General features: G+C 36.3%; 1 protein-coding gene across 1 annotated transcript in view; it reads right to left on the reverse strand.

The window, feature by feature from the left end:
- The window catches only part of DCC (DCC netrin 1 receptor), a 983,855-nt gene that overhangs the window by 48,565 nt on the left and 917,146 nt on the right, over positions 1-18,144 (reverse strand). Inside the window, exons 23-25 of the mRNA XM_039841340.1 lie at positions 11,734-11,896; positions 4,127-4,353; positions 1,197-1,313 (exon numbers count right to left, since the gene is read on the reverse strand). Of these exons, the coding sequence (XP_039697274.1) occupies positions 1,197-1,313; positions 4,127-4,353; positions 11,734-11,896 (507 nt within the window). The remainder of the gene's footprint in view (positions 1-1,196; positions 1,314-4,126; positions 4,354-11,733; positions 11,897-18,144) is intronic.

Raw genomic sequence — 18,144 nt, forward strand, 5'->3', positions numbered from 1 at the left:
TCTAAATGCTTCTCTTCTCTTGGTGATATAAGAAGTAAGATTATTAGCTGAGAGTGGGGAAAGGAGGGAGGTACTGGCAGTCTGAAAAATAAGATTAGGTATAAGACATTAATCTGATAAAGTGAGAAAATGAATGACTAGACAAATACAGTGCCATTTCCAAATAGATGACGGTTTGCTGTGGATTTGGGATCATAAATACCCAGTGAGCAAGTTAAGTGTTTTTCTACAAAGTCAGCTGTTAAGGTACATGGCAAAAGTTGATAGACGAGCTGATTTAACAAGGGTTGAATTTTTTCAGGTGATATGATGGGGAAAGAAGACCAAAGGAGATGAGGGTATTGACAAGGGACTGAAAATAATAAATGACGATGTGTTGGAAGCTGAGTTTGGACAAAATGAGGACATGAAGTGATGAGGAACACTGAGAAGGTGACAGAGTTAATGGATTGGAGGTTGTAGTGGGATTGAAGAATTGTTGGCAAGGGGGCAATCAGAGAAGGGAGCAGAAAATTAATAAGGTGCTAAAAAAAAAAGGGATGATACAAACTAACATTTTGTAGGGAGTACAATTATTGGTTTAGTGTGTGACATAGAAATGATGAATTCAGATGGAAAAGAGCCAATATCATTTAAGGCAACATAAAGGAACTAACAGTATAAGGCATTGGATGGATTGTCTGCATGGGTATTGTGGTTACCAAGATTGATCATAGAGATAATTGAAAAAGAAGCCATCCCCAGACACTAATGTCTTCAGAGAATATGGGAGTATGACAGAAAACTTCAACAAGAAGTGAGTAGCAAGTGAGTATCTGTCAATATTTGCTTCAAAGGTGCTAGATTATTTAAGTCTGAAAACTGGACCTATTGAAGAAGTAAAAACAGCTATGAAGGTGATCATTAGAATAAAATCAGATACTAACAGAAATCTCAGCTCTTTTTACATCAATTCATATTTTCTACAATATCTTAAAAATGTAGCTGTATGTTTGCCGATCGTTTCTTTGTATACAACAAATATGATAACAGAGTGAAAATTCTGACCTACTTATAAATAATTTTAGTCATTCTTCATTTTGTCCATTTGCCCAGAAAGTTCAGAGAAAGCTTTAATTAATTTTTGATAATTGATATAGAAAAGATAAAAACAGAAAGCACTTCATTTCTTCACTGTGGTACTGAACTTTACTCACCAGGATTGTTGGACTGGGCATCCATAGGAATCATGAGTTTGGCCCGGGTAGCTCGGCGTGCAGCCAGTGACCTCTCGAGAGTGGACATTGAACTTCCTGCTTCTTCAGTATCTTGACCTAAAGAAAAAACAATACTCCTGAGAGACATACCTTCTTCAGTAATATGAAGCAACAGCTCACATCATTTCTACAGGCACTCCAATGCCTTTTTCACTTTGTCGATGTTTTAAATAATAATATCTACTTTCTTGTTACCCAATCAATATATCCTCATTACACAAACATTAATAAAATGTACTTTAATTCCATTATTCAGAAAATAACATTTATATTTTGTTATACATAATTTTTGCATATACATGTCTATGTGAAAGTGAGAAGGTATATATTAACATATTTTTGAAAAGTGGCATTATACTATATATATTATTTTGTAAATTTCTTAAGAAAATAACATGAAAATCTTTGTCAATAAATAAGTCAGTAATATAACTTTTAACAACATAATAACATTCAATTATATGAATTTGCTACAATTTATGCAACTATTACTTAAGACCCAAAGACATTAAATCTTACTATAAAAATACAGAAAATAAACTACATTCTTCAAAAGTAAAGCTTATTTATATAAATTTATTATAATTCCATAAAATGCTGTACTAAAGTCATTAAAAAATAATAAGAAAGAATGATATATGCAGATTTGAAAAGTTAATAAACATATATGTTGAGAGAAACAAAACTGAAGTTCTGAAGAGTGTGTATCACTAAAAAGTGTACTATTAATTGACATGGAGTTTTGTTCCTTTGACCAGGACAGCACGGAAAACACAACATAGTATAGCTAGCAAGATTTTGAGTGCTACTTTTCTTGTTATTATAGAGTTGGCAAATACGTCCTCAAATTAAAGACACATAGGCACAAGTATTTTCTCATTCTAAAGAAAACAACCATTACCAGGACTTGGAGAAACATCAAAACTAGTCTGGCTGGTCCAAAATGTCATCAAATATATAAAAGATAAAGGAAAAAATTAAGAAAGGGAAGTCCTAAAAATTATTGGCAAAATCTTCTTAGGACTGAGAGACAATTTTATCCCCTTGAGTGGAAGGCAGAGGTGCTCTCCCCTCCTGATGTCTAGTAAGAAACAAATATACAAGAATAAATATTTGTAAAGTATGTATTGAGGTTCCTGCAAAAAAGATCATTCATCCTCCAAATAGAAGCCTGTTCTTGCAACAGGCTTGCTGGTCTACCCTATGTCTATTTAAACAGAGGAAGGTATCTGAATAGAGCAAGGCTTGAGAGGAGACCAGTGTGGATTAATAGCTCTCTCATTATTTGGCCTGGCAAAGGTGTAAGTGTTTCCTTTGGGTCAAGTGGTAGTTGGAAAGTTGGTGAGGCTTGAGTCCTGTAGCTGGAATTTACCTTAGTGCCATTGACTCAACGGAGGACCACTGAGAGCAAAATGGAGAGCTGTTCCTGGTGTGAGAGGATTAAGTCCTGATTTGATATCCCAAATCATGGAACTAGCCAGTGAAGTGATCCCACTGGGTCTCATAAAGAATTCCTACTTGTGTTTCATAAGAGATCCTGAATTTGGATGCCACATAAGGATAGCCCTTGTGCCCAAAAAGCAGTGAGGACTTTCAAACAGTACTTTCTTCACTCCCTCCTCACATTTCTTCCCCATCTTCTCTTCACCTCCCCTCCCCATCCTTCCATATAGCCAGGAAGAGCAGGTAGGTAGGAGGAATAGGTAAAGGTGTTTCTGAGGCAGACTGCACCCTTCTTCTGTTTCATCCCCACTATTCCATTCCAAGGTATTAAAGGGTTTAAAGAACAAATCATGACCTCAGTCCTCAGAGCCAAAAGTCTAGGTGGTCATAAGGGAAAAGGAATCTTTAGTTTAAACTTTGGATTGTAGTTTTTAATAGAACTAACTGTAGTTCCATAACTAATGTGACAAAAAAGTTAAGAACTCTGCTTGATATATTATTTAAGGTCTAGAAAAGGAATACTCAAAATACTCATGACTGAAAATCTGTAACTGAAGTCCTTGTTTAAAAAATTCTAAGCTAAGAAAGTCTAGTTAATCAGTTCACATGCAAACAACTAAAATATTTTAATTTGTCTTAAAAACAACAGCTACTTATCCTACAAATGCATCACGAGGGGACCAAGAGGTCATTTGGTGAGAATACTTGGTTAATTATGCGACTTCCCATAAGCATTTTGAAAATATGAGGACCACAGAAAGTAAAATATCTTACCACCACTTTCTAGATTTCTTATTCCTGGACATCATAAATTGTTCTGCACCAGTTTATTAAACAGTAGGTTTTTTTCTTCAAATCACTATGTATACCAACAGAGCCTTCAGATAGACTCCATTAAACTCGGCTAGTGACCAGATAATGTGATTGCATGGAATGACAGTTGATCTCCATGGTAATCAAGACAAAGTAACAGAACAGTCAAGTTTTTCAGACTTTAAGTGTCCCTGACATGATTTTTTTAAAGCAAGAAATTGACAGCAAATTTAAAATCAACCTTCAATTACCCACAGACATGAGAAACTGCAAAAATGTACAAATGTCTTCAAATTTTATTGCCTTGACAAAACTTTTGTTCAAAATTCAACAAAAAGAAAAAATTGACTTAGCCTTCTCATTTCAATATTTCTCAACAGTATCGCCTCTTACCTCTTAGAAGTTTCAAAAAGCATTGTGAATACAAAAGGCAGGCAAAAAGATGATGGGATAGAAAGTAAACCAGGTTAATCAACCAAATTTACCTCAGACTATTTTAACTATTGGTAACCCGCAAATTAATGAGAAAGCTACCTCTACAAAAGAGGAAGTGAGAACACATTGTGCAGCCCAGAATAGGATGTTTTTCCTGATGGCAGATAGAAGGGAGTTACCTGAATGAGAGGTGCTTTTGCTCCCCATCTGGGTTTCTGACTGGCTGTGACTGACTGGTGTGAGGTCTTGGCAGCTTTGAATGGGCGAGTCCCTTCCCGTAGGATCAGTGCCTGATGGCTTCTCGATGTTTTTCATCTCCATTTCCTCATGATGTATCCAAAGATCAGGGGGCCGCAGGTCTTTCTGGCTGCCCTTCCTTTTGCCGACACTGTGGGTGGCCCGTTTCCTATGGAAAAAATTAGAAGGCAAATGTGAGTGCCTCTATTCAATGGCCCTTTCTCTCTTTTCTCTGTCAATTCAACTTAGAAGCAGGGAAAGGAAACAAAAGTGCTCCCAGGAGGAAACGTGTGAAATCCAGGAATTGGCAGGCTTGTCTTTGCTGCCTTTCCTCTCTCTCCCTAGAGTTTCACCACATTATAGGAGTTGTGGGCCTGAATCCTCAGGGCCTCGGCTGCCTGCCAGAGGGAGCCTTACTCCAGCTTCCCTGGCTGCAAATCCGAGCACAAGGTGACGGTGGGTTCGATGGAGCCATATGCCCATCCTTGGAACTCAGTATGAGGTACTCGACTGCAACATCTGTTTAGGAGATAAATAAAGAAGTTGCTCTAAAAGGGCAAATAGAAACAAAAAGGCCAGAATTTCTGCCTCACAGCCAAAACTGGGGCTTAGAAGAAAGTCTATACTTCAGCTGTATAATTTAATAAGCGATCGGGAAGCTTGCTATTTGAAAGCAAAAGGCTGCATGAAGACATTCTTAGGAGAAGAAAACACTTTTTCCTTGGGATCACTAAGGGTCTGGATTCAAACACAATAGACAAATACCTTGAGAAGTGAAGAATACATTGTGGATGTATGCTTCAAATGTCTCTTATTTTACGCAGTAAGAATTTGGCAATTATAAATTTACTTTTCAGTGGTAGTCTCTTCTTGGGCCTCGTGAGAGTCAAATGTTTCCTGCATGATAAGCAGCGTGATGCTCATGCTAGCCATTCTCTACAGCAGAGGTCAGTAAACTAGGGCCTGAAGGCCCCGTCTGCTCACTGCCTGTTTGTTTGAATAAAGTTTTATTGGAATCCTGTTTGAGCTCATTCAATTTTTGCGCTGCAGTGTTGAAATAGTCTCCACAAAGACCATATGCCTCGTAAATCCTAAAATATTTACTATTTGGCCTTTTTCAGAAAGAGTTTTCAACCTCTACTCTACAGTTTTATAATTTAAAAAATCTCCACATGTAGCTTCTACTTCTTTAAAAATAATAATCTCTCTTCTTGCAGCAGAATTCAGACAGTTAAAATCTAACCTTTGACACGAGCCCACAGAAGTACCTTATTCTCAATTTCCTCACTTGCATTGGTTTATGAGGATAATGAATTTCTTGGTTGATAAACGGTTCAAACAAACTATTCTCAGTGAAAACTCTGTCACCTGTGCAGGGCCATGGAGAGTAGCTTTGTTTTCCTAGTTGCTAAATAAGATGCTTTGCACATATTATGCAATTAATAAATGTTTAGTGTTATGATTTGTTATTTCCTTCACACTTTGTCATTCTTGAAGCATGTTGATGAGGATGAGAAAACAAAGAATCCCAGACTTAATATCTACCTAGCAATTTAGCAGAAAAATAATGTAGCGTTTTCTGCTCTAATCTTTTTCTAACCAATACCTGCATTTTGCTGACTTCCTGGCAGCAGCCTCATCCTGACTCTAGACAATGACTTATATAATAACCCCTAGATCATTTCCCTGTGTCTAAGATAATAACTCTCTGCTAACCATCCATTCCCTGAATTCATTTTCTTAACACTTCACCTGCCCACAGGGAACCAATCTGCAACTCATCTACAGCTTTTTATGTAATCTACCCCTGGTAACTTAGAAAAATTTAATGTCATTCTCTAACTGGGAGATTTCACCTTGCTATCTTTCTTTCTAACAAATCAAAATGCTAAACAACTTTGACTCTAATGCCTATGGAATTGCATACAAAGAAGCATAAGATCCCAAATCTTGGACAAGACAATCAGACTTTTCATGATAACTTCATACTGAAATAGCCTGTGGTAAAGAAATTTGTCAAATAATTTTTGAAACTAGAAATAAGTTATAAATTCTGGTTCCCCTTTCCTTCCATGCATGCTTTATTCATTCCTTCATTTACCACTCCTCATTACCTCATGACCAAGCACCCCCCAGGTGCATTCTATTTTAAAAAAAGTTTCCAAACCTCATTGAGGCAGAACCTTTTTTCAGTTATGATTTATAACCTCTATATGGAAGGAAACTATCATTCCTGATAAAATGCATAAGCATTTTTCTGATGGATTTTAATCAGAACAAGACCTCTTCTGAAAAGCTATTCATCTAACTGTCAGTCAAGAATGTAAAAATCTCTAAACAGACTTTTTTTTTGTATATAATCTACAAAAGACCATCTAACTACCTTTGTTTTCTATCATGTCTCTTAACCAGAGAAATCTTTGGGCTTGGAGAGGCCTCCCTCCTCTGCCAGTGGTAGCCCAGCCATCCATGGAGTCTGTAAGAAAACTGATATTTGCTCATAACTACATTGTCTAAAATTCTTCTTAGAACTTGTAGGAATGTCTGTCACTGGCCTTCTGTCCATCTACTGGTTCCATCACATTTATCCCTTCTACAAACACCTTCTCTAACAGGTATCAGTAATCTTTCAACTTTTGAAAATAGCTATAGGATAGGAGAGTCTCTTCCCACCCTATATATTCACAAATAAAAGCAAAACAAGGTATCCGCCAAGCCTCTCTGCTATTTGTCATATAGTGGCAAAGTTTTCACAGCATAATCACATACTGGTGTTTTATCTATCTATCTATCATCTATCTATCTATCTATCACCTATCTATCTATCATCCATCTGTCCATCTATATCTATCTATCTATCATCTATCATCAATCATCATCTGTTGTCTATTTAAAATACCTATCCATCTAATTGTACTTCTGCTCAAAATGCCATCACAATCCTACTTACTTAAAAACTACTAATTCTTTCCTTTCTCCTTCAGGAAGCTTTCCTGACCATTTTATGTCAGTTTAACCTTAAAATATCTAAATCATTTCCCTTATCTTTCTCTCTATACCATTCGCCTTGTATTTTGTATTGTCTGTGTTTTAGCTGGCCACATACTCCCAGTGTGTGAATTGGTTTTCTCCAGTATGTTGGAACAAACTGCTTCCTTCACTTCTCCAGCATTATCCATTGTTTTATAACATTTATTCATCTCTTATTCAGTGAATATTTATGGAATATTGACTATGTGTCAAGAACTGTGCTAAGTACTAGGAATGTAAAGGTAGACATTGGGAGCTTAATAAATGAGTGAAAATTGGCATGGCTCCTGGGATTTTCTGCATTCTTGGAATAAACAGCCTGTACTGGAACATGGCAGGTAGTAAAGCTGGAAAAGTAGAGGGGACCAAATTATAGGAGGCCTTGCCTCTAACAGAAACGTTTTTAATAATATCAGTAAATCAATGGGGAATTGTAGACAGATTTTTAGTTCAAGAGTTAACATTAATCAAATTTGTTACTTTGCATGATACAGATCATGTTCTCAGTGCATAGTAATTACTTGAATTAAATAATAAGAATTTTTCATTATTGACGTAAGTGTATTTTTTGCAAGGTTCTTCTCTGATTCTTTATTGGACTACCTGTTCCTTACTTTGCATATACCTTTTACCTTAGGAAGAGTTTCTTTCTCCTCCTTAATGGATAAGAACCAACACTGAGTTTCCATTTTATTTGATGGTGCTCTCTGAAGTCCTAAAATACTGCTATCTCTTAGAGGTTCTTTTGCCACATTGTAATAAATTATTAAGTTCCCACTCTGCGCTTAGGCATCCTCTGCTCAAATGCTCACAGAAGGCAGACATATAGCTCTTTACTAAGTTTTGTGGACTGATAGACATGTGCCCAAGATCTCATGGGAGACTGAGGCAGGGACCTTGCCCCACTGAGGACTAAGGGAAGGCTTCAGGAAGGAAGAAGGCCTGAACTGAGTATGAAGAAGGGTTGTAAGTTAACCAGGAAAAAAATATATTGGAAGTATAAATACCTGCCCTGCTTCCCCCATCCAAATCTTTCCCAAAAGTTTCCAGCCTCCTAATTCTCTATATTGAATATTTTATTTTTGTTTTACTAATTGCCATTAAAAATAACAACAACAATATATATATATTGGAAACCCAGGGAAAAATGTGTTCTAGATACCCAAATAAATCTGTATGTTCTGAAGTAGAATTAAGATATATTTAAGTCCTAAGTGGTTGCCAGTTAAAATCTCTGTAGTGAATACTGAAAAATGATTAAAATGTTAAAACTTTGAAAAGCAGTGTAAGTGACCTATAGTAGTTAAAGCAGATTTCATTTAAGAGTTTAAACATTTGATCTTCAGTACCAAAAATAATTATTTTGGTCAAGACTTGAATGTGCGCTAATATTTAAAACTTCATGTGTACATGTCAAATCAAACAGAAAGGTTAGTCAATTGGTGATCCTATCAAGTGAACCCTGAATTTTATTTACATATTTAAATTTAATGTATTCAGACAAGTCGTTGATTATCTACCCAGCTTCCTGCCTTAGAAAGGTGATAACCATGTGCCCTGGATTTCAGGATATTCTGTGTCAAATATTTTGCCTTTAGTATCGATTGATACATTCTAATTTATCAAAATACATGTTCTATACTTTGGCCAGGAGAATGTTATGACTTTATTAAAAACAGATAACACTCTCCTTCATCAATTTGTTTCCATAAAACATATTTTTTTATATTATGATATTATGCTATAATCTCACTAATTCAAAATGTGTAAGGGGAGTCTCTTTAAAGTAGTAAAAAAATGTAATTACCAAAAAAATTGCAAAATTATTTTTATTTCATATTAGTTTGAAGCCAAACGTTGCTCTGTGTTTCTATAATTTAAAAGTATTCCATAGGGAATTTCAGTGTTTATAAGGCAGAGCGGATGATAGAGAGTATTTCTCGTTTGAGGAAACTAACAGCGGTTAGAGGTCTTCCCTTAGGTTTAATTAAACACTATTAATTTAATTAAAGGCATTGTAGAATCGGAACTAGATCTTGAGTTCTAACTTCTGTTAGTTTTTTCATATCGGGAAAATAAAATCTTACAATCTAGAATGTGAGTCAATCAAATAACATATCTTATTATTATATATGAGGTATAAATGGAAAACCTATGAATATAATAGACTAAAATACACAAACATTAACTTGAATAAAGTATTACTGATTGCACCCACACATATGTTTCAAATCCATTTGGATGCAACTGAAGTCCCAAAATAAAACACAAAGAAAATTTACATTCTCCAGCAATCCCAGATAAAGACATATTGGAGAAGCCCACGAATGGGTTGGGTTTCCTGCTTCACCTTGTTAATTACACTAAACTCCTATTTTTCTAGAGCCCTGTAAGGGACATTATTTCTCTTTCAAATTGGAACTGATTTAGCCTTCATCTGCATTACTTAATTTGTTCTAAAAGGCTCAGTGGTAGTATTGGGGTTGGGGGTAGGGTCCTCAATGAAATCAAGAAAAACTAAAACATTAGAAATATCTTGAAGGATAAAATTTTCTTTTTCTCTTTGTTAACATAGACAAAGAGACAAAGATGAATGTTGATGAGTCTGTTACTAAAAGAGAGATACATGAAACAAAACTGAGAAAATATTCCAAGTAAATGTTAAGAGACTTTGGGAGCAACAGAAGGAGAACAAAGTGGCAGTAGCATGGAAATTCTAAATTCACTCTCACTGGGTTTTCAGTTATAGATAACTGTGGAGAACAAACTATGTCCAGGATTCCAGTTCATCAGGTCAATATAGCCCTCAAACATTCTTCTCACAATGATAAAAATGAAAAACAAATAAACAAAGAAACAAACAAAAAAACGAAACACCCCATTATAGAGAGTTTAGCTAGTTAAATTTAGCTTAGTGAATGCATCAATGTTTTTAAAACTATCATCAAACAGGCACTGCGCGGTGCAGGTGCCCTCCACACTTCTCTCTATGGGAATCTTTCTCAGCTTTGCTTCAGAGACCTGCTGCCTTGATGATCCACCATTGTGTGTCCATGACCCCTTTCCTGGGAATGCGGGACCAAAGGATTGTTCAATGCCTTACTCAATCACAGTTAATTTTTCCCCAGAGCCTAAGTGACTGGCACTCTGGAAGGTCTGTGGGTGATTAAGAATTCCCAGAAAGCTTACATTCGAGACTGGCCCTGTTAAGCTCATTCTGGTGGTTTCTTTTTTGGGCTCGATGGACCAGCACACCAGCTATCACCAAGCTCATAAATGCAGCTGGATATAAAATTTGCCCTGCATGTATATAAATTAAATATGAGACTGCATCTACACCCCTATGTTGCTCTCTTCAGTATGTACATATTATTGTATCTTGTTTCTAAACACCTCATTTCAAAATGCTGGAAGATTCACTATCGGTCAACAAATAGGGTCATAAGTTTTGTTTTTGTTTTTTTTTTTAAAGGGAGATAAGGCTGAGGTATTAGTAAGGAGAGAGGAAATATTACTTGCTAGAGAATTTTTCTCTAACAGTGACTGCATGTAGTATACAGTTGTCAAACCACTTAGGAGTCCAGGCCTCAGGTCTGCAGAGCTGGCCCTATGTTAGAAAAAAAAATAATAAACCACTAAGAGAAGAGCCTATTATACCCAACCCAGTGGGAGAGTACAGATGAAAGAAACATATCAGGCTGGATCTGATAAGTACTAGAGAGGCAAGGAGGCAGACAATAACCAGGAGGTTACTGCTGATTCCCACCACTGGCTGACACGAGCTTAATGCGCTGGTTATGGGGTATTGCTGGAAGGAGGTAAGCTGAGTTAAAAGCACCTTTCTATTCTAAGCTTTGTACTTTGATGTATCATTCTCTGCTTGTGGTAGAACTCAGAGGTGCATAATATGAAAATACTTTAAACTATTTTTTTTTTTTTTAACTTCTGAGCATCAACCACACTCAGGAAATATGAACCATTCCAAATTTCTGGAACCCTCATCCTCCCTAACTATTGTCTCTAAATTAAACACTTTGTAGAATTCTGACTACACTGGGTTCGGTATTATATACGTAGTCATTCGGGCAACGAGCATTGCATACAGACCTCCTTGCCAAAAGTGATAAACAAACGTTTCTAGAGGAACATGCATCTCCAACCTTTTTACACCATTGCAGAGAGGGCCATAAGCAGGGACATGGTAAAGTCCATTCTCTAAGTGTTACTTAAAGAATATCTGCCCTCACTTGGAAGAAAGAATCTGGCCTCAAGAAGTAAAATCAAATGGAAATGCAAAGTGGGTCTCCAGGATTCTACTACTAAGTTTGCAAGTCTAACCCTCAGTCACTTAAATTACAGGGCTGGGCTGAACAAAAGGCAAGGTTTTGCCCAGGTCAAGAGATAAGGACCATGTGGTGAATTATGAAAGAGCACAGGAAGAGAGTCATCAAAAATATAACTCAAAAAGATTGTAGTTGGGTCAAGCAGGGAATTCCTACTTTCTCCTACTGTCACCTACTTTCTCTGCTGGGCTGAAGAGCGCCGGGTGCAAATCACAGCCACGATCACCACCACCAGCACTGTGATGACGCCGACAGTGACCACGATGATCACAAGCAGGTTGCTGTTCTTCTGAGGAGTGACACTGCCATGCGGGGGGTGCATCTGACCAATGGGTGGCTCTGGGAAAAGACAGGCAAATGGAGATCAGGATTAGGGAGATAGGGTTTATGGAGCTCTGTTAAGGATGTGAAGAGTCTCTATTGTTCTGGGTATTCCTGAAGCTGAGAACGAAGCAATGAAAAACAAGAGGAAAGATCTAAATTATCTGCCCAGGATAAATGAAACCTATGCCCACATAAAGACTTAATAACTTTCATAGAGACATTATTTGCAAATAGCCAAAAGTGGAAGCCCAAATGTCCATCAACTGAAGAATGGATGAAATAGAAACAAATGTGGCAAATCTATACAATGGAAAACCATCCAGACACAGAAAGGAATGAAGTTCTGATACATGGCACAACATGCGTGACCTTCGAAATGTTATGCTAAGTGAAGGAAGCCAGACACAAAAGGCCACATATTGTATAATTCCACTTCTATGTGATATCTAGAATAGGCAAATCCACAGAGACAGAAAGCAGATTAGGTTCGCCAGGAGAGGCGGGGAGAAGTGAACGGGGAAGGGCTGATAACGGTACTCGGCTTCCCTCTGGGGTGATGAAAATGTTCTGGGATTGGATGGTGGTGATGGTGGCACAAACTGTGAATATACTGAAAACCACTGAATTGTGCACATTAAAAGGGTGAATTTATGTTACATGAGTTATATCTGAATTTAAGAAAAATAAGCTCTCATATTGGCTAGAAAGTGGGGAAGGAGGAAGAATGCTGCCTTATACTATAAGAATTCCAAAATCAAAAACCAGAAAAAGGCTGTGGTTTAAGGAAAATACTATTTATTTGATACTGTGAAAGACAAACTATTTGACGCCACTCATAATTTACCTCCATTCCCTATAAGAAGCTGTCTATAAAGCACATTTAATTTTTGACCCGTTGAGTATATATGACACCTACTTAAAAGCAGCCACTGGGTTTGAAAGAAGGTCATAAAGTCCTGATATGAATGTTTTCCTGTGTTGCAACAGTACTTCATGGTGGATAATATTTAGGCAAAAACAGAATAGTAAGACATTTTTGATAATTTGCTTATATAAAAAGAATGGCTAATGACCCTTTAAATTGTTTTCTTTAAATCCTCAGTCAGAGATCAATTAAAAATACTGTTCTACGTCATGTTTGTCATTTCAACCTACAGATTTTAAAAAAGTAAATATTAGTTTATAATTTTATTTTTAAATTAATTTAGAAAACAGCAGAAAGCAATGAGTTTGAATATTTTCTTAGACCTAAGTTTGAATGTGTTTCTTTAACAACCTACATTAGCTTTCTGTATCCCTTGAAGCAAACTGTTAAGGCCTTTTGCATCTCAGTGTTTTTATTTGTAAAATGAAAATAATACTTACTGAACACAGTCACTGCAAGAATAAGAGAAAATATATACAAAACTAACATCTGAGTGCTTGATACAGAGTAAGTGCTCATAATATTATTACACTACTAAAACAGAAAATAAAATGTTGCCTAAATTAATAGCCTCCTATACCATTGGGGATACTTCTGGTGTGGACTTCCAAACTACAAAATTTTTAGAAATAATACTCAACAGGAAAGATAAATGAACTTTTCAAATATAAATATAACAACCTAATACTTGCCTCAAAATCGAAACGCTATCTTTTGACAAATTATCTAAGTAAATCATTGCTTTTTAAAAGATAGTCATCTAAACTTAAATAAATTATTGCTGATTTATTATTACTAGAAAAATAATAATTTGAATCTTGAGGAAGAACTCATCAAAAGTCTTTAATAGCACTATCTGTTAAAAGATTCTGATTATGGATGAAAGAAATAAGATTTCATTGAAGTAATTTTACATTTATTATAAAGAAATGGGCAAGTAATGAAAGGTCAGAACTTTCTGTACAGTTTTACTTAGAATTTAAAAAGTCATTTTACAGTAGTATCCCAATATGTCCTTTCTGTGCTTAATAAACGAATTGATTGGATTAAATTAACCTTTTATGTGAGAGCTTACAATGGAGACAGTTGGGGATTTCATGGATTTTTATTAGCATGACTTAAATTTAAGAGTTCACCATTTCTGACGATCTTAGTTTGAATGGTACAAAGCAGTATACCTTATAAACATTTTTAAAAACCATGTGAACTAGAATTTTTCAAATTTCCACTCTTCTTTCTTTCTTTCCACCCAGGAAGACATCATGTTTCAAGTCAAAAATAGTGACTTCTGCGCATTAGTGAGATTATATTGATGTCATTTTCCTCAGAAAGTTAGGGTTCAGGAGAAGTCCCATTATAAATCCTTCATTTCAGTCCTTTATGACTTCTTTGTAAAAGTTCCCATTAGTTTAAAAGTTGGCATTCAAGGTTTATTATTAATTTCTCAGTCTCATTTCAAAAGCTGAATAATCAGAATATTGGACATCAAATGGGCACTAAGTCAAGTGCAACGGTGTCCCTAGATGTCGTCGATCCTTGTTCTTTGCAGAAGTATATTTGATGCATTTGCTACAAACACTGAATTAGAGAATACTAAGTATTACTTCTAGAGAAAATACAGGGTTAGGTTCCTGTGAGCCTCGGGTTACAAATTTTTATCAACCAATTAATATATAACTTTGTTTTATGTGTGTTTTGGTTTAAAGACACCTTCTTTAATAATAATGTTGATTCATTACATTGCACTCACAGCCAATAGCATTGTAACTATGATGCCTGAGTGGAGTTTAATGAATGCATATTTTCCCTGAAAGGTACATCACAGCCTGTTAAGCATAAGAGCACTAGATAGCATTCGGTATCACACTTAGGGGCCATTTTATATAGGGAAACCATCAAGAAAAAAGTGAAAAATTGGCACTAAATATATCACAGAAAAGACACTTGTTTACAGTGTGAAAGCTGAAATAAGGCAGTGTCTCCTTGATCCATTGCGGCCAAGTCTGTAAGCACTGAGCTACTCAAATTTTGGGCTGTTCTGCACATGTCCCATGAATGACAATAAAAGCGCCGCAAGTATTGATTTGGGGGGTTAAAAATAAATTTTATCAAGTAGGTGAATTCATAAATACAGAATCTGTGAATAATAAAGATCAAGTATACATTTAAATACCTCGAAATGCTGCTCCAAATTAGGACGGATCCTAGCTAGAGAGCTTACAAATTCACATGAGTGCAGGTGAGAGTTCTCGGAGACAGTCTGACTCCAGACGTGGCAACAATGACATTGATCACATTTTGGGCTTCTGAGAGGAAGCTGTGTGGTGTAATTCAAAGACTTGCAAATATCCTCCAGGATACTATGTTTATTTCATGAGATAGTGGATCCGACACACTGACCTCAGGCCCTACATAGAGTTGGCGCTCAACAGGCATTATGATGTGGTTCAATATATTCATTCTATGTGATTTTTCCAAACCGAAGAAAAATACAGGATCCTAATGCATCTGTTCCTGATGTTAGCATAATAGTGTGGGTATCCAGTGTCTGAGTAAGCAAGAAAGACCTAGATATATTGCACTGATATCAGTGAGAAAGGAATCAATTCTTTTTCAAATCTCACGAGCAGTCAATCCATTTTTATTTTCATGATTGATCACCATAAAAGATTTCATGCTTTAAAAAATTTAATAAAAGCAAACATATATATTTCATAATCTGATAGGTCGAAAGTCTTGGTAACGATTAGGAAAATTGGCTTAATGAAATTTATAATTCTTTGTAGGGTTTCAAACATGTTTTATGTTAATCTTATCACAATTGCCCTCAAAAACTCTGAAGTAAGCTCATTGATAGACCAGTACCTTTACAGAAAACTTAAAAGAAAACCAAGCCAGGTATTGAATCCAGGAGTCTTGGCTCCTATTTTTTGAGAATCTAGTCTCATTGCTGCAATGGCTGGGCCCTAATAGCTACACATTGTCAACAGGCGAGTAAACAATGAGAACATTTGGTCGACGAGTCCAGTTTTGAGGAGAGAAATGGATCCAATGAAACTTTCTAGGTCAGGACTGATCTCTTCTACAATTACAGCCTTCCCTGAAAATAGTTTTTTTTTTTTTTTTATTAGAACACTTTGAGCTCACATATGCCTTAACAATTTTACGAGTCTTTAGAGAAATTCATATGATATTGAATATTTCTAAGCATTTCCCTCTGAAATAAGGTGCCATATAGTCAATCAGCTGGAAGAGTGCTCATAGATAACCTAGCCCAATGTTCCCTAAAATGAAATATCATGGGGAAAAAAGTTCTGTGGTCAATTAAGTTTGAAAACATATTTCTTCCCTCAAATCTCAGAATTTCAAACATGCTAAATGTGAACTGTGAATTGCCAGGAGAGGTGGGGCAGGGAATATATCCAACCATTCCATTAGTATGTGTTGAAGATCCACTCAGGTGCTGTGGATATGATGTTGTGATGAAAACATGGATGGGCCTTGAGGGCATTATGCTAAGTGAAATAAACCAGACAGAGAAAGACAAATGCTGCATGAATCACATCTATGTAAAATCTTAAAAAGCTCAACTCACTGAAGTAGAGTCTAGAATGGTAGTTACCAAGGACTGGGAGTTGGGGAAAGTGAGGAGATATTGGTTAAAAAAAAAACAACAGACTTCCAGTTATAAGTAAATTCTGGGGATAGGATATATGGCATAGTGATTATAGTTGATAATATTGAATACTTGCAAGTCGCTAAGTGAGTGAAATGTTCTCATCACACAAAAAAATGGTAATTATGTGATGGTTAGCTAATGCTGTGGTGGTCATCATTTTGCAACATATAAGTGTATCAAACAAACACACTGTACACCTTAAACTTACACAATGTTATATGTTGATTATATCTCAACGAACTTGGTGGAGGGGGAGCCGTGAAAAGATTCAAGCAGGCAAAAAAAAAAAAAACTATATGAGATAAAAAGCACACACAGTATGATATAGCTGTAGGCCTGCCTAACTAGTTGGACCAAAGAAGGAAAAACAATGTTATATATTAAATGATCTCTTTCGCATTCCTAAAACATGTGCCTTGTCTGAGACATTGTGACATGCACAGAAAGTCAGGTTACTTCTCACCTGGGATCAATGCATAGCTATTAGAAATGAACCGTGAAAGCCCCATTTCTAAGTTATTTTTCTGGAAAGGTGGAGAGGGAGCATCAGCCAGGATATGGAACCATTAGGAAGTATTTATAGGGCCACGCTTACATTGTTTCATAATAATTTGCACGTTATTGTCTTCTTGTATATATTGGGTGGTCTGAGAACAATTTTCAAATTCGAATATTGTGATTGTTCCTCAACCCCCAGTACCCCGCCCAAAAGAGGCATGATTATTGACCTCATAAAGCTTACATTTTACTAGAAAAGACTTATAGTGAACAAATTATGAAGCAAATAAATATAAAATTACAACTGTAATTGGTGTTTAAAATAATAGTGAAGTTTATGTAGAAAAATGTCATGTGAGGACAAAATGATCACTGGAAGAGGAGAGAGGTCATAAAAGGCTTCATTATAGAAGTAACACTTAGGCTGAACACAGAGTTTTGTGAGGAGTTAGTTCCTGTTCCTTTATAAGGGAACAGAGAGCAGATCCTGTGTCTGGAACACTAAGAGCCAAAGGAAACGGTACAAAATGAGGTTGGAAAGAGAAACAGAACCCAGTTCACACAGAGCCTTGTAGATCACATGCAGTTATTCTAAGTATAGTCACAGACGATTTAAGGATTTTCAGCAAGGAACTGACAGACTTGATTTGTGTTAGGAAAGCATCTCTTCCTGCTGTGTGGAGAGAGGTTGGTGGTGAAAGAAAGACCAGCTAAGAGGATACTGAAGTTCTCCAGGTGAGACATGATGATGGCTTGAACTGAGATGGTAGCAACTGCAATCAAGCAAAGAACTTGAGACCCTGGACCAGTCCAGTTACATAATACAGTTTGCAAGTAAATGAACAAAGTCAATTGCATATGCAGGAAGAAAAACAGGAAGAGTTAAGTTTAGGCTTAAGCAATGGTCCTTACGTCTGAAACGAGGGAGAGGGGGAAGGGGCATGCTCAGGGAGGGAAGAAAGAATGTTCAGTCTTGAATACGTCAGGGTTGAGATCTTATAATAAATTATAAAGAGGCAGCTAAAAAGGTCTGTAATAGAGATATAAATTTGTCTGTTGGCACACAGATGGAATTTGAAGCTCTGAGAGCAAATGAGATCACCAAAATATAGAGTGTGGAATGAGCAGAGACACTCTCTCAAGACTAAGACCTCTAGCATT

The sequence above is a fragment of the Pteropus medius genome, unplaced genomic scaffold (assembly GCF_902729225.1).
Source record: "Pteropus medius unplaced genomic scaffold, Ma_sr-lr_union100, whole genome shotgun sequence".
Classification (NCBI taxonomy): Eukaryota; Metazoa; Chordata; class Mammalia; order Chiroptera; family Pteropodidae; genus Pteropus; species Pteropus medius.